This window comes from Rattus norvegicus, chromosome 2 (assembly GCF_021556685.1).
Source record: "Rattus norvegicus strain SHRSP/BbbUtx chromosome 2, alternate assembly SHRSP_T2T, whole genome shotgun sequence".
In the NCBI taxonomy this organism is placed as follows: domain Eukaryota; kingdom Metazoa; phylum Chordata; class Mammalia; order Rodentia; family Muridae; genus Rattus; species Rattus norvegicus.
Genome location: NC_141535.1, coordinates 207,054,165 through 207,072,062, shown reverse-complemented (window position 1 = coordinate 207,072,062; position 17,898 = coordinate 207,054,165). Strand labels below are relative to the sequence as shown.

The 17,898-nt window shown below is 44.2% G+C and overlaps 1 protein-coding gene across 5 annotated transcripts in view; it reads right to left on the bottom strand.

Annotated features, from left to right (window-relative positions):
- Positions 1–3,733: 3,733 nt before the first annotated feature.
- Frrs1 (ferric-chelate reductase 1) overlaps positions 3,734–17,898 on the bottom strand; it is a 68,238-nt gene continuing 54,073 nt past the window's right edge. For 4 of the 5 annotated variants that reach the window (XM_087624845.1, XM_087624846.1, XM_087624847.1 and 1 more), the window contains 8 exons: positions 16,085–16,198; positions 14,679–14,794; positions 12,060–12,146; positions 10,747–10,844; positions 10,440–10,498; positions 8,797–8,940; positions 8,254–8,315; positions 4,047–8,176 (listed from right to left, as the gene is read on the bottom strand). In XM_087624845.1, coding sequence (XP_087480971.1) covers positions 8,084–8,176; positions 8,254–8,315; positions 8,797–8,940; positions 10,440–10,498; positions 10,747–10,844; positions 12,060–12,146; positions 14,679–14,794; positions 16,085–16,198 — 773 coding nt within the window. In that variant the 3' untranslated portion in view covers positions 4,047–8,083. 5 annotated transcript variants of the gene reach the window in all.

Genomic DNA, 17,898 nt, shown 5'->3' with positions numbered 1-17,898 from the left:
GCCCTCTTCTGGCATACAGGCATATGCAGGTAGATGTATACATAATAAATAAATCTTTTTTTTAATAAGTTCCTCAGGAATATGTGGAAAAAGACTTGGGAAAACACATATTCTCCTGCTGCATGCACTGTGTTTGCATTCTTTGAGGGATTTTGTTTTGATGGTTGGCTGTTGTTTATTTGGTAGTCGTTTATTTTAGCTTTGGGGATTTTTGTTGTTTATTTGAGGGGTTTTTTTGTAGTTTGTTTTCAGACAGGATCTGACTAGTTTTCTGTCAACTTAACACATGCTTAAGTCATCAGAGAGGAGGGAAACCCAACTAAGAAAATGCCTCCATACGATCTGGTTGTAGGCAAGCCTGTAAGGCATCTCCTCAGTGGGGGAGGTCACAGCGCACTGTGGGTCACGCTATCCCTGGGCTGGTGGTCCTGGGTTCCATAAGAAAGTCAACTGAACAAGCCATGAGGAGCAAGCCAGTGAGCAGTATCCCTCCATGGCCCAGCTAGAACTCTGTCCCGACTTCCTTCAGTGATGGACAGTGTGGAAGTGTAAGCCAAAGAAACCCTTTTCCTCCCCAACTTGCGTTTGGTCATCGTGTTCCGTCACAGCAATAGTCACCCTAAGAAAGACAGACAGCATCATGAAACCAAGCTGGCCTGGAACTCAACGTAGTACTCTGGCGTAAGCCTCCCAAACGCTGAAACTCCAATGCCTACCTGGTCTTTCTAAGTCTTGATACGGTCATTAGAAGCAGAAAAGTCTTCAATGTCAGTTTTCCCTTCTTTCATCTTTTATGCTATTGATGTTACAGCATGAAATTAATATTTCATCCAAAGCCAGGAAAATTAGTTTTATGTTTTCATCTAAGATCTCTGATCAAACTTGAATGTATCTTTGTAGTGTGAGGTCAAGGTCTCAAGTCACCCTGCTGCATATAGACAGCTTTCCAAGCACTGTTGAAAATGTCACATGTCCCTTCAGAGCGCCTTGGTGCCTTATTGGAAACGTTCATGAGTAAAGTAATGCTGGCTGCTATTGCAAAAGACCTGGACTCAATTCCCAGCACCCACATAGAGGCTAACAACTGTCTGTAACTCCAGTTCCAGAGAATCCAGTACCCTCTTCTGCCCAAGTGCCAGGGTGTTCAGTTAACCAATATCCAGCCTTGTGCTGAGATCGTGCTGCCTCTGTTACTAAGTTTGCATAGTTTTTACCCTGAGAAGTACATGTTCCCCATCACCATCCTTTTCTCATTTCATTTTGGTTAGTCTGGGCCCTTTATATTTGCACAGTAACTGTAGGGTAAGGGCTGGCAAGATGGCTCAGTGGTTAAGAGTACCCATTGCTCTTCTAGAAGACCTGAGCTTGATTCCCAGTTTCCACATCAGACAGTTCCCAGCCCGTCACCCCAGTTCCCAGGGGTGTTTATTGGGTGTACATCCACATGCACATTCACATATAAACATATATTTTCTTAAGATTGATTGACTGACTGATTGATTGTGAGTACACTGTAGCTGTCTTCAGACACACCAGAAGAGGGCTTCAGATCTCATTACAGATGGTTGTGAGCTACCCTGTGGTTGCTGGGATTTGAACTCAGTAATTCTGGAAGAGCAGTCAGAGCTCTAACCACTGAGCCATCTCTCTCTAGCCTACCTACCAAAACTTACCTGCATGTTTAAATATTTTTAAAAGATAGTTTAGGGCCAGTTTTACCAATTTCTACAAAAAGGGACAGCTGACAGCCTGGCTGTGACTGTGTTGACTCTGTAGAGCAATTTGTGAAACAATGTTACATCACTGTGTTTTCTGACTCAAAAGCACAGCACTTTCTCCTCCATTCCCTTAATCCTCTGATTGCTTCCAGAGTGCTTTCTAGTTTTCCCTGCAGCCTTACTTGGCTTTTTTAAACTTATTCTTACTTTTTTTTTGATGTTATTATGAAAGGAACTGTATTTTTCTCAGATTTCATGGTTGTGACTTAACATCTGGAGATGCTGTTGGTTTCTGTGCAGCACCAGGTACCCTTACCAGCCTTCTGGATGCCGCCAGTTGGTTGGTGTAATGGTTTGTATATGCTCAGCCCAGGGAGTCGCACTAAGAGAGGGTGTGGCCCTGGTAGAGTAGGTGTGGCCTTCTTGGAGTGGATGTGTCACTTTAAGACCCTTACCCTAGCTGCCTGGAAGCCAGTATTCTGCTAGCAGCCTTCAGATGAAGATGTAGAACTCTCAGCTCCTCCTGCACCATGCCTGCCTGGATGCTGCCCTGCTCCTGCCTTGAGGATAATGGACTGAATATCTGAACCTGTAAGCCGGCTCTAATTAAATGTTGTCCTTTATAAGAGTTGCCTTGGTCATGGTGTCTGTTCATAGAGGTAAAACCCTAATTTAAACAGTTGGTCAGGCTCCTGCTCTCTTACTCTTGCTTTTCTCTTCTCTGCTCTCATGTCCTCTTTGTCCCTGTCCCTTCATCCCCCTCCCACCCTTTCCCTCCACGTGCTAATGGCTGACCTTTACTTCTCCCCTCTTTTACTCTTCTTCTCTCATTAAACCTCTCCACATTTGGGAAAAAAAAAAAAACAGTGGGACTCCTCTGTCTACATAGATGGTCATGGCATATATGGGCTCTTGCTACAGCCTTGACTACACAACACAAAGTAGAGAGACCAGATGCTCTTTGTTCCTGTACTGCATCCCAAGGAGACATATTCAGCCATTGACCACCGAGTATAAAGTTACCAACTCCTTTCACATCAGGACTCAGACATAGCAGCAGGCAGGAATTAAGGTCCCCCATCTCAGACTTTTTTCCAAATGATCCTCTCAACCTATACTTGGGGGTTGCCACTTTCTAAGCTTTGAGTGCCCCAGGTTTCTATGCCAGAAAACCTCAGCTGGGACCTGACCCTCGGCAGCACCCTGGTTGCCACTATCTTGATGGGACAGAAGCAAAAACAGGGCCCTGGGTCCAAAACAGATTTTTATTTAACCCCATCTGAGTGTATATTCCTTGCCAGAACCTTCTTACACCCTCCTGCTCTAGAAACAAAAAGTCCCAGTGTTTACACCAGTTGTTTGTCTTGTCTGTTTGTAGGGCTCGGCAGAGACTTACTCAAAACATTATATTTTTTTTTTGAACATCAAAATACTTGATGTTGAAAGAAAAGTAATGTCAGTGACCATCGTGTACTTAGAATGCACGGTTTCAGGAAATTTACTCTGATCATTCAGAGTAAGTCATTCAGGGCCTGAATGAAAACCAGAAGGTTATTGAGGTCCACACAGGGAAGCAGGACACAGTGCGGTTGCCTTTAGATGTGACTCCACCGTCGCTTGAAAAGACAAAACCATCTTAAGACGGACAATCCTCGGCTCTCATCTTGTGTCCGTACCAAGCTCCAAGACATTTTCGTCAGGTCCAAAATAAAAGTGCACACCCACTAAGAAGTCAGCCCCTCTCCCTGCCTCCATCCAGCCCCTAACAAGCCTCAGTGCTCTCTCTCGGTTTCTACTGATTGAGCCAAGGAGCCATTCAGCAGTCAAGCTTTGTTCTGTCTTCTTTCACTTTGCATAGTACTTTGGAGGTTCACTCACATGATAGCGGGTATCAGTGTCTTACTCTCCTTTGGCTGAGCAATATTCTACTTGTACACACACTCTACACGGCATTCCTCTGTCAACAGACATGTGGCCTGAACTGCCCACCATTCGATAGGAACAGTGCTGCCAGGAACGTTTTGCTCAGTTTTTATTGGGTTATTCCCATGTCAATCATCTCTCAGTGCAGAATTCAGTTCATTGAACACATTCAGAACAGTGTGCAATCATCACTTCCCCGACACAAACTTAACCTTCCTTAGTAATAACTCCCACCCCCTAGCTACCCGGCCCCCACCCAGTGACCTGAATTCTACCTTAGTTCGTCACACATTTGATCCTGCTGGTTCGCACAACAGGAGAATCAGATAAGAACCGTCAGGTGTGTCTGAGCTATTTCATCATATATTCTTATAATAATAAAAAAAAACCACATTTCAGATGCAAAACTGTTAAAAGTTTAACATTGTAATCGAGTGGCAAAGGCCTTACCAGCAACATGTACAAAGCAAGCACCTTTGGCTGGTGTCATTTCACTCAGAAGTTTAATGAGATAGGTTGTTGAAGACGACAAAGACGACTCCCGGGAGACAAACGCCATTGCCACAAACATGGAATTCGGGAGTAACTGTGGCTCCTCAGGCCTCCCTCCCACCTCAGCACCCACTGACAAAGAGGGATCAGTGTCGGGAACAGGACAAGGAGGTGCCAGGAAGATGAAAGAATGGAAAACGTGAACCTGCAGGCTCTGGCTAGGACGGAAACAGAAAGGCAGTGCGGCTGGGTGAGCACCGACACTGTGGGCCGACGAATGAGTATGTCAGGGGTTACACAGGGAAGGAAGGACGGACGTGGGAGCTATGAGAAGGCTGATCCAGTTCATAATGAACATAAAAGAATCGTTTCTCCAGTCCCATTAATAATGGATTATCTTGAACAAGGGCCTTTGTTCCCCGTTTCCCCCTTGCTTCAATAGAATACATAGATAAACAGACTTGGAGCCAAGAGCCACACGGCCCCCACGGCTTCCTAGTTGGTATCTGCTGTGCTTGCCTTCCTACAGCCTCCTGGGCGGGAGGCGGATGTGGGGAGGATGAGGCATCACCTCACCTCCAGCCCGGAATCCTCAAACTGAGAAGCGCTAACAGGAACGAGAGTCACATATTCACTACAGTTACAGGCCGCTGTGCCCCAGCTTGACCTCCTCAGACCAGAAGCTGACAAGGCCAAACACAGACTCAGTCTATGCTAACTTAACCATGATTTTCTAGACTATTTCTTTTTTATTTTGTGGAAAACATTGATCTCTATTTTACAGAATAGCCCTTCTTTAAGAAAACATGGTTTTGCTGTTTTTGACAATATGCCTAGACACAGAAAAATCATTTAGTTTTTCTTTTTTTAAAAAAAATATGTATACTTTTTTTTTTTTTTAAATCTACCCAGATTGTTTATTGCAAAACTAAGACCAAGCACAGGGAGCAGAAGGGTTGTAACGCGTCCGTTCCTAAGGGAAATGGGCGCACTAAGATTAAGTGGCACAGATTTGTTTGCACAGCTCGATGGAGGAGTAAACCCGAGCAAACACCACTCCGTGAAAAAGAATATGCTATGCAGAAACTCACAGCTGGTCAAAGCATCTGCGGAGCGATGAGTCACAAGTGGAGCATCTATATCACGCCCTTTCCCAGCGCTCAGGGACCACGTCAGAGCAGTCCCAGAGACTGCAAGTGCCAGAGGCTGGGAAGGAAGGCGCAGGGTGGAAACAGTGTCTTCGGGAGCTGGCAGGATACCTCACTCATGACCTCACAACCACTGTGGTTGCCTGCACAACTCCTGTGCAAGGTCAAGCCAGTCCACATGAGGTGGGAAGGAGTCCCTAAGTCCATCCCTACCTGAGGACCTACAGTTGATGGCTTCTCATGGGAGCGAGTCAGTTTTCTTTAGGGGTGTGGCTTGGGAAAAATTGACCTCGCTCTTTGGTGGGCAGCCAGAAACCCAGGAGGATATAGACAGCACAGATTATTGCAAACAAACAATAATAAGACATACAGTTTGGGAGTAGAGAAGTTAGTGGAGATGTGGGAGGAGCTAAGGTGAATATGATCAAAATACATTATATGAAATATGAGAGATGTGTGTGTGTGTGTGTGTGTGTGTGTGTGTTTTCCAAGACAGGGCTTCTCTGTGTACCCTGGCTGTCCTGGTGAACTCTCTTATAGACCAGGCTGGCCTTGAACTTACAGAGATCCGCCTGCCTCTGCCTCCCACTGGAATTAGAGGCCTGTGGTACCACACCCACCTGTCATTATGTAAAGTTCTTTTTTCTTAACTTATTTATATATTTACCTCCCCTCCCCTCCCCAGGCCTCTCCTCACAGGGTTCCTCCTCCCATCCTACTTCCCTTTCGCCTCTGAGAGGGTGCCCCTATGTATTAAAGAAATAATAAAAAAAATTTCTTTTGAAAAATACATTACAATATTGGCCTTGGAATCAGAAGTCCAGAAGTTCACCCATCTGCAAACCAAACCTAAGCAAATTCCACCTTTTCCTGAAGGGATTTTCCTTGTCTGATACTAAATAAGACTTATTAAGACATATGTTTTGGCCTTTAGTGGCTTATAATGTAAAACTGAAAGAAAATTTTTTCATACAGATTCACATTGTTACTCTGCCATTTCTCCGGTGCTAGGACAGAAGCATGGCTTCACACTCACTACTCAAGCACGGTGCCTCTGAGCTACATCCCCAGCCCTTTCTCTTGAAATAAAGACATTCTCAAGATATTTAAACCGAAATGTGGCATTCATTGACCATGAGCACAAGAAATTCCTACCGAAGCCTAAGCTATTTTTAACTAAGATCTATGTAGAGAAAAACCAAAAGTTTTCACTTTATTGGTTAGAAATAAAAACAATGAACTGGGGTAATTACTGAGAGATGAAAATAGGGTTCTGGAGCCAAGCAGAAATCCGAAATCATCCGAAAGAGTATCTAAAAACATAAAATATACCCTCCCAATTATTTTATTTTTTAAATGTCCAACTTTACCTGTTTCCTTTGCCTAACAAAATTATCTTCATTTGCTACAGGGTCAGAAGACTATAAAAGAAAATATCAAACACTCATTATAAATAATCAAAGAAAACAAATAAGTCAGAAAGTAATAACACCAGTCATTAAGTTTCTAGCACCTATTACTCCAAAAAGGAAAGAAAACAAAAACAAACAAAAAAAAAAAAAAAAAACAGAGCGGTAGGGTGTAAGGAAATAGCCCCATGATAAAAACAATGGGAACAGAACAAATGAGTCCTCCGGTATTACAGCGCCACCCACTGGCTGTAGGTCCTCATAGCAAACATTGAGATAGAAAATGACCTAGTAGGAGAGGAAAACGCATTGCCTCTAAGTCACTAGAGCACAGGGCTGTCTTCCAAAGGAGCCCATCCATGTTAGTTTAATTTCACAAGAGACAAGAACACCTGCTAGATCTGTTCACAAGGGCGAGGTTTAGCCACTGTGAAATTCACGACTTTGTTCTTAGCTCCTATAAGGACTGATCTTACATAAGATGTCGGTTCAGCTCCACAGATAAAAAATAAATGAAATCTCTAATCAGGAGATACCTACCTGCATTTAACTGCTAAAGAGAGAATATAATATCCATAACATAATTAAATGTTAGTGAAATGCCCACTGAATAAATCAACCACCGTGCCACCTTTAGCCAGAAGTACTGAACACAAACAGAAGAGAATAGTCCCAGTCGCTAGTCAGAAAACATGCATGTTTTTTCTTGTAGGTTTTATTTATTTGTGTGTGTGTGTGTGTGTGTGTGTGTGTGTGTGTGTGTGTGTGTGTATCTATGTGTATAAAAACAAAATGTAGCAATTTTTTTAAAAAAATCTAAGATAAAAATCTCTAAAATAAACTAATCAACATAAATGTATTCTTTAAAGTACCACAGCAGCAGCAGCATGAAAATTACAGTCCCCTTAAAACCAGATAGAGCGGTGCACACCTGTAACCCCGCCACCCAGGAAGCACAGGCAGGAAGATCACAGGTTCCGGGTCTCTTTGGTTATACAATCAGTTAGAAGCCAGCCTGGGCTACACAAAACCTGTCTCATTCCCAAGGATACAATCTCCACTTATTCTTTGCCTGAGATAATTGTCTTCACTTGCTATCTTCCTTTCCAGTTTCCTGTTTTAAATCTGGCGTGGGACGTTTAGAGTCAGGTCATCTCAGGTACACTGTTCCCTTCAAGATGCAGAATTACGCATAAAGCCTTGATTGATATCAATGCATGTGTCATATAGCCCACTTGAATGTGAGCCAAGAAAACCAGACTTCAGAATTCCTCTAGAGCGATGCCCAGGGGTCTTCTGAATCAGTATGTGCGCCAGGTGGTCAGTACACGCCTCAGGTCTCTCCTCATTTTGATGATCATCATGACCCACAAAAAAACAAGTCTTTTCGTGCTCAAACATGGCTGATTGCAGACAAGAATATCATGAGAAAAGTCACGTTCCCACATATGTAAACCGCCAACACCACCTTCTTAAAAACATGACCCTGAAATAAAAACTGAGATTTAGCAAAAAGCACCATCATTAACATCTGTGTCAAAAGACAAGAGAAGAGACTCTCACCTCTGCTTCAGCAACGGTTAGTGACTGAAGGATCTGAATTCTATCGTCATCCAGTATTTCAACTGTCAAGAACGAGGTAAGTTTATAAGGATGACATTCAATAAATCAACCACCATGCCACCTTTAGCCAGAAGTACTGATGTCACAAAAACAAGATTAAACCTGAGGCCTGGCACACCCCAATTTTGTAGGATATAGATTTGGCCATTTCAAGCTACTACATGTTGCAAACTTTCTGAACCTTGGGTGTATGCGTGCATAGGCATATGTGGGCGTGTGATGCGTGTGTTTGCACTTGTGCCACAAGCACACATGGCGACTCTGTCTTATTTCCTTCAGTCAGGCTCCTGAACTTGGAGCCAGTCTGGCAGCCAGAAAATCCCAGCAACCTCCCTGCATCCCTTTCCACACAGCCCAGGATTACTGACACATGCCTGTGCCTGGCTCTTTACGTGGGCGCTGAAGATTTGAACTCAGATCTGCAAGCTTGGACTACCCACACCATCTCTCTAGCCTCACAGTAGGACTTCCCAAGCAGGTTACCTTTTCTAGAGAGCAGGTAAGCATGTATCTCCAGAATGACCTCAGTCCCGATGTGCCAGACCACAAACCCCATCATTGCGTAGGTCTTCTGTGGACTGGGGAGATCCAGTCCTGGTAAATCCATTCCTAGGAACATTGCTGCCACTGTGTAGAAAAAAAATGCTCAAATACAGGGCCCAGTAAAAATAATAATTGTGTAATTACATCAATTAAAATACATTAGTCAGGCAGTGGTAGACACATCTTTAATCCTAGCTCTAGGGAGGCAGGTGGATCTCTGAGTTTGAGGCCAGCCTGGTCTACAAAGTGAGTTCCAGGACAGCCAAGGCTAAACAGAGAAACCTTGTATTAAAAAATAAATATATATGTGTAGATATACATACCTATGTATATTTTTATATATGCATATATACAAGTATATACATATGTATATCTACATATATAAGCATATATTTAATGTTTAATATAGACTATATGTGTATAATATATAGGTGTATATACATATATAGATGTACATGTGTATAAATACATGTATATACATGTGTATGTACATATATGTATATAAATGTTTAATGTTTAATATATAATTTTAATATATATTGAATCTTTATTTTATATATGTTAAACATTTATGAAAGAATAATCTTTAGGGCTAAGATTATTTGGTCTTTATTGTAAGACTTCAAAAGACAAGAGAGAACATTATGATCCATCAACTGCTAAGAAGCTCGCACAAACTAAGGATGTAGCTCAGGAGTTGAGCACTAGCCAGCAGGTGCAAAGCACGAACCCAACACCGATAACTACAAAGGTGCCTAACTACCTCTCCAGAAATGTGAGTCTGCAATAGAGAAAAGGGAGCATGAGAAAAATGACGCTCACCTCACCACTGCCCCCGCCCCCAGACCATCCCACAAGCAACAGAAATGTACAGGTGACAGGTGCCTCCCTAGGGATCCAGGATAAGGTGTACCTGCTGCAGGCTTATGTACCCAGCCAGCTGTTTGGGAGGCTGAAGCAGGAGGATCTCAAGTTCAAGGACTGTGTGAGCTACAGAGAAAGGTCAAGGCTAGACTTGACAAACTGGTGAGACCCAGTCTCAAGATGAAAACTATGAAAAGGCCTGGGGGTGTAGCTCGGAGGCAGTGTGCTTGCCCACCGACTATGAGGCCCTGGGTGCAATCCCCAGTACTGAAAGGAAAACAGTGTGTCAGGGAATACCACCAGCCTTCTGGGGCCACATGTCCTGCAAGTACAAACAGTAGGGAACCAGCCTAGGGCTAGAGGGCTTGTACCCAGCTCATTTAACCCATCTCAACCGAAGGGACCTGCACTGGTCCTGTGTGAGCATTTGGTCCTTATCATAACCTTTGTTATGCAAAGGCAAATGTGAGAAAATGAGAAGGGGGAGGGGCTAGAGCAGTTATAAAGTCATTTAAAAAAAAAAACCTTTAAGCTTAAATAATGACTTAAATAGTTACTTGTAGAAATTACTTTCTGAATTTCAATGTTTCAGGCTGATTTCTCCTCAACAACCAATTACCCCAATTACTAATGCATCTAAAATCATTTAAGCCAAATTACAACTTGCCGTGTAAACAGCCAGCAATTATGTATGAGTAAGTGGCACTGCGGTTTCTTACCTGCTATTATTCTAGCAGCTGTCCCCACACTCCAGTGAGTCCAGTTAAACACTTGCCTCCTACAAAAAATAAAGAATCAGGCAGTAGTTATTCATGTGATGGAATACTAACTGACCCCCAAGAAATAAGAAGCATGCGATTCCCCTGTTGCCAGAGAATTGGATATCTGGAACCCATTTTAAAGTCCAGATGTGTAAATACAGTCACTCACTACATTCTACAAAATGTCTCCACTTTGAAAAAAAGAATCAGCGCCTATCTGATGACCTAATATCTCAGAGTGTTTGTATGCATGATCTGACCATACCTTGGGTCGTGTAAAGGTGGTCTGAAGGTTGCCAGCAGAGGCTGAAGGACAGCTAAGGTCATCACTATACAACCGAGGTACGGGTGGTAGCCTGCGCGCTAAACAAAGGGCATTGTTAAAATAGCCAGTCTTCCCTGTCAGTTTAAATCAAATGTAAAACCACATTCGTCTCGGATAACGGTATGGATGGAACGATAGTAGGAGCCGGAGAAATAGGAAGTCTGCTGTGAGATTGTGTGTTCTAGGAATGACACAGAAACTACACCACAGGATACCTCAGTGATGTGGCTGCCCAAGTAAGACTTAAACAACACCAATAGGCACAGTAACACAGATGGGAGCAATGTCAGGAAGTCCCAGCCCCGGACAAAGAACTACAGGCCAATATGACTGCTGACAGAGGACGAATGAGCCTCCCCTGGGGATGAGTCCCTAACTGGTTATCCGCTACGAAGCCACACAGACACAAGCAATGCTAAAGGGCACAGCAGGAGGTATTTATTTTTGTCTGTGGTATGTGGTGTGTGTGTGTGTGTGTGTGTGTGTGTGTGTGTGTGTGTGTGTGTACAGGAGAGAGAAGGGGAGAGAATAATAATCACAAAGAAAAGAGACTATGAGTTTGTGGAGTGAGGGAAAACATGTAAAGAGTTAGAGGGAGGGGACATGGGAAGAGCTGAAGGAAGGGGAAGAAGGGAAATGATGTAATACAATTAACTTATTGATAATAGTACATATAAGGCACTTAGTACAACTGCTCATATAGCAGCAATGCGGTTTCTATTAGCTTAGTGATGACCATAAGAGATTTAACTGACCCTGTTCCCTAGACATCGCGCTTGGGCTGCTGAAATGGCACAGCAGTTAACTGTGCTCTTCCAGAGGACCCCAGTTCAGCTCCCAGCACCCGCGTCAGGCAGCTCACATCGTATGCTTGCCCTGGTGGGTGAGTCACGTAGATCCACACACGTGCAGATACATGCCATTAAAGTAACAACTTAGACATCATACTTTCAGCGTATTTTCAACATTCTATAAGGAAAACATACTAAAGGAATGCGTAAAATGTAACGCAGCCAAAAATACATTTCAAGTAATCTGTAGTCACAGTCTCCTTTCATTCCTGATCCCCAACCAGGTGACGTCATCAGATAACTCAAATAGAGGAGAGAGAGAGAGAGAGAGAGAGAGAGAGAGAGAGAGAGGGAGGGATCTACCCAGAAATGTCTCATTATCCACCCATGAGAATAAAACAGCAATCTGCTTTGACATCAAAACATATTTACAAGGAAGCATCCATTTGAAGGCGCACTTACCCAACTCCAGCCTGCTCGGTACACAAAAGGCAAAACAAAAGCCACGCAGGTGAGCATAGAGGTAGCGAGCATGAGCATCCGGTGCACCTGCAAGAGGAGACAGCAAGGTGAGAAGATGCGCTCAAAGACAGCCGCTGTCACAGCGGGGCAATCATGGCGAGTCGCTGAAGGTACACATTCAACTTACGCTGCAGCAGTAAAGATGAAATGTCATAGACCGTTAAGCTAGAGAAACTCGGAGCTGCCACCTCGGCACTCAAAAGGACTCACTAAGGCCTTGCCTACACACAATGGCAGGAAGGAATAGCTCACACACACATACACATACACACACACACACACAATGGCAGGAAAGAATAGCCCACACACACACAATGGCAGGAAGGAATAGCCCCCCACACACACACACACACGCACACACACAAAATGCCAGGAACAAATAGCTCACACACACGCTCGCAAACACACACGCACACGCATGCACACACATGCACACACACGCACACACATGCACACACACATACACACACGCGCGCACACGCACACACACGCATACACACATGCACACACACATGCACACACACATGCACACACACACATGCACACACACACCCATGCACACACACATGCACACACATAACACACATACACACACGCATGCACACACACGCATGCACACACACGCACACACATAACACACACACACACACACACACACACACACACACACGAAACATGCTTGCTTGCTGAAACCTTCTCTTCCTTCCACGGGCAGGCATTCAGTTCTGTCATCATGCAGAGTGCTGTGCCATGTGCTTAGGGACAGCAAGGAAACAGACAAGAGATACTGTGTCCTGCAGGGCTCGTGGTATAATCAAAGAAAATAAGTGAAAACTATATTGGAACATATAATTCTGTGTGGATAAATCAAGAGAGTATTCAGAGTGAAAATAGGCACTGTTATGTATTGAGCAACTGGTGTAAGTCAAAACTCATTCCGGGAAAAAGTTACCCTATATAGTAGGAACTCTAAGTTTCTGTGAATGTGCAGATGTCACAATACATATCATATGCACTCATGAATACTGTACGTTTAAGAACATGAGAAGGACGGACAAGACGGCTTCACAAGCCTGATGATTCCATTCCTAGTAGGGTCTGTATCCTCCCAGCAGCAGGAATGGCTACCTCACACACAAAGCCCAGTTGCTTTGTAACGAGAGCATCAATTCTACAAGTGTCCTCTGACCTCCCCAAGCTCACTGTGGCACGCCCTCCCACACGCGCACATCATGACCGTGCATGCACACTTGGGCCCACATGCACACAGACACTTTCAAAAGTAAAGGCAGTAGAAGAGTTGCGGTGAGACAGGGCGTGGTCTTCCAGCTGCAAACTCTCTGGAGCAGACCGGAAGAGGAGGGATAAGGAACAAGTAAGGAGGAGGCATGAGAGAGCTCACAGGCAGGGACAGATGGACACAAGACACCTAGCAAAAAAAGAGAATAAGGGGCCGGAGCGATGACCTCATGCTTAAGAGCACTGCTGCTCTTGCAGAGGACCCAGGTTCAATTCCCACCAGCCATATGATAGCTCACACTATAATAACCCCAGCTCTAAGGGATCCCATGCCCTCTCCTGGCCTCTTCAGGCACACGGATGCAGACTTATATGTAAGCAAAACACCCACGCAAAAAATAATTAAGTCATTTTTATTTGTCCTGACAACCAAGAAGAGAAATGAAGTAAGATAAGAGAAACCTCAAAGGCTACAAGTTCTCCAGTTTCCCTAGACCCAGGCATCTGCACTCTCATGTCACAACCTCACTGATGGCTCAGTACACATACAAATATCCATAATCTGTAGCCCACGAAGATAAGGCTGCCCTGCCTTCCTGTTGAGCCTCACTGTGTCTGTCCCACAGGACCCCCTCCTCCCATCCACAGGAAGGCTCAGCATGGAAAAGAGCTCCCACAGTTCCTCCCCCAACACGTAATCAGCTGAACTGACTGTTAAGTGAGGAGAGTCCAGTTCTCACGGCACACCAAGCAGAGGACAGACACGCACCACTGTGTCTTTCTCCTGTTTTCCAGCGCCCCTTGGCTCACACTGACTTAGTGCAGCAAGTGCATCGTTCCCAGCTTCTCACACCACCAACCTCGGGGTGAGGAAGGACCATTTGGCCCTGACATGTTCCCCAATTCAGCCCACTCCTCGGAAAGCCATACTTTTGTAAGTAATCTTGCATCAGCTCTTGGTTGGTTAGGAGACTAAGGGGAGAGGGGACCTAAGACCTACAATAGCCATAATTGAGAAAAGAAAAAGACAAGCACACATGGGCCAGCAAGATGGCTCAGCAGCTAAACGAATTTGCTGGGAACCATGGTGACCTGAGAAGTTTGATTCTAAAAAACCACATGGTAGAAGAAAACTGACCCCCAAAAACCCTCTGACTTCTATACAAACGCTATGTGCACACGCGCGCGCGCACACACACACACACACACACACACACACACACACACACACACACACACAACAGCAAGCAATGTAAAAATCAAAAGCCCTAAAACTTCATGTTGCGACGACTGAATAAGAGGGAGATTGCTTTCACCTACCTGAAACCAAGCTGCTTGCCCGAAGAAGAAAGCTTTTGACCAAACAGATCTGAAGAACCGGGCAACCAGGACTCCTGTGCTCACTGTGGTCACCCATGCCACAAACATTAAGGCACCTACAGGAGGGAGTGATGCAGAGATTCACATTACATAGCAGAAAGCTGCTGCATCCATGGCCAAGGCAAGCGATCAGAAAATATAAACAGCCCGCAAAGGACACTAAGGTGATGGAAATATGAGCCCTCGTCTAAAATTCCACTATATATATCTTATTATACTGCCACTGTTGTTTCTAATAAACCAGCAAGGGCATAGACCCTAGCAGTACCAGGTACCAGGCACCTGAGTGCTTTACATGTAATCATCAAACTGGTCTTTGCCAGCCCTGTGGGTCTTTATTACTATTCCCATCTGAAACAAAGGCACCGAGGACTCAAATAGACCCTCCTTCTAACAGTCTGTCTGCAGCTTTCTCCTCCCGTAATCTTACTCTGAGCAGCAAACGGAAGACAAAAAGACTTGTGACTTCTAAATCTAACTCCTGCCCAACAGGAAGAACAGCAGGAGCAGAGTCCAACGAAAACCAGGAAAGCAGCTCTCACGGTGAACTGTGACAGAAATCACAGGAAGCCACCGCTGTGGAGATGGCTGGAGAACGTAAAGAAAAGTGGTAAAGAAAATCCCCCAGAGGTTAAGGTTTTTAAATCCTACCTTTTCAACAATAAGCCAGGGCATTTTGCAACTTTCACTGGTAGACCCAAAGCATATGGGATCCCTTTGTCAGCTTGGTGACACTCCCACCCAAACACCCACAACCTAGGAACTGCACCGACCACATCTATGCCCAAACACTGACACGTCGTCAGGCTCCAAGAGTGAGACTGCATTTGTCAGCTGAACTGCTGTCACAACTGAACAACCGAAACCACAGACCACTTTTTCTTTTCTTTTTTTTCGGAGCTGGGGACCGAACCCCAGGGCCTTGTGCTTGCTAGACAAGTGCTCTACCACTGAGCTAAATCCCCAACCCCCACAGACCACTTTTTAATTAGTGAATTAAATTACTAATAAAAAACAAAAATGAAGAATTTATAAACGTTAAAATTAGTCCACTAACACACAACCCTAGCGGATGCTAGGAACAGCTAGAACAAAGCTTTAACTAGAGATGGATGGGTTCAAATTTTCCACTGTTGGTTTAATACCACCAAATTAAATTTCCTTTCCCCTTTTAATAAAAACCGGCAAACATTCAGATAGACGATCTATGTGAAAATGTTAATATGTAACTGTAAAAGTAATGAAAATTCGCCAAGTGATGCTGGCCACGGTTCCTTTTCCAGCCGGCACCTGCTCACTGGTTAGCGTAGTTCACAAAATCTAACCAGGATGCTCCGTTAACTTACCATGAGCTTTCAAAAGGGCTGAAGAGCGGGACCCTCCTACGTTCTGTGGAGTGCCTGTCACGTTGTATTTTTCGTACGTTATCAAAGGTTGCTGAGAGTGCCTAAATATTCGGCCTGAGAAGTAGACACAGAGAGAAAATGGCTTACAGTGATGAAAATAACCAACTAGGAATTGTTGGTATTCACGTGTAAACGCAACGTATTGATAAGACATGAGAACACGTGGCCTTCCTAAAAATTAAAGAAATAGGGGCTGGAGAGATGGCTCAGCGGTTAAGAGCACCCGACTGCTCTTCCAGAGGTCATTAGTTCAATTGCCAGCAACCACATGGTGGCTCACAACCATCTGTAAAGAGATCCAATGCCCTCTTCTGGTGTATCTGAAGACAGCTACAGTGTACTTATATATAATAAATAAATAAATCTTAAAAAAAAAATTAAAGAAATAACTTAGCCGACAGCGAGATGAATCTGGTTGGGGATGGAAGAGTTATAGTGCCAAGAAACAGCGTGTGCTGTTAGCAGGTTAAACAGTATCAAAACACTGGCCGACGATGAGTTGCTGAAAAGACCCAATTAATCCTCAGACACTGACGGGTGTATTTTAAAGCTACAAGCCTCTAACCATACCTGCATTCTAAAATTCTAGGATACTCTAGTGCATCCGGGGCCTGGGAAGATAGGCAGGCAACTATGAAAGGCATTTTGATGACATGGGATTTGGCAGGCGGTCAGTTCAGGCTGGGTTTGAGTGACAAATCAGAACGTCAAATGATAGTGACGTAAAGGCCTGGAGGGTCGCTCAATAGTAAAGAACACTTGCTCTTGCAGAGGATCTGGGAATCTGACACTTTCTTCTAAACCTCTCAGGGTACAAAGCATAGCTTTGGTGCACAGGCACACATGCCCGCAAAGAGTGTTTGTATTTTACATATACAATGATCAATGATTAAAAAAAAAAATCTAGAGAGGTGGGAGGGTTAGGGGGTGCATGCCCTTAATCCCAGCACTCCACAGATAGATCTCTCAGTTCAAGGCCAGCCTCCAGAGTGAATTCTAGGAGAACCAAGGCTACAGTATCTTCAAAAGCCATAAGAGAGAGAGAGAGAGAGAGAGAGAGAGAGAGAGAGAGAGAGAGAGAGAGAGAGACGGAAGGAGGGGGGAGGGAGGGAGAGAGAGAGAAGAAAAACCATTCTTTCTTTTTTTTTTTTAGATAGCGTCTCACTATGTAGACCAATTGTAGACCAGGCAGGCCTTGAACTCATAGAAATCCACCTACCTCTGCTTCTTTAGTGCTGGGGTTAAAGGCATCGGCCACCATATCTGGCCTTATTCTTGTCTTTTATTACTATTTGTTGTACATAAAGTTAAGTCAGGAAAATATAGGATTATTCCAAGTGTGTGCATATATATGCAAGTGTCTTCACTCTACTGTACAGGTAGAATAATTTTAAATCCTGTCATCTGGTTGATATAGCAAGTGCCACTGCGTTAGAGAAACCCTATTTTCCCTTCCCAGTAGGCATCAATTGCAAATAGTTTCTCGGTTAGAAACAGGCCTCCATGCCCACCTCCCCTTCTCCTTGGTGAGATTTTGTCTGGTTTAAACATGTACAGGCCCTGTGCACGCTGTCACAGTCTCTGAATTCATGTCTGCATCAGCCCTGTTGTGTCTAAAGGACACTGTCTCCTTCCACCACCTCCTCTGGTTCTTACAGTTTCTCTGCCTCTTCCTCTGAATAAGTATCTTGAACCAAAAATATGTGCACAAGAATATTTATAGCTACATTTCTATGTTGCTTAAAATAAAAATA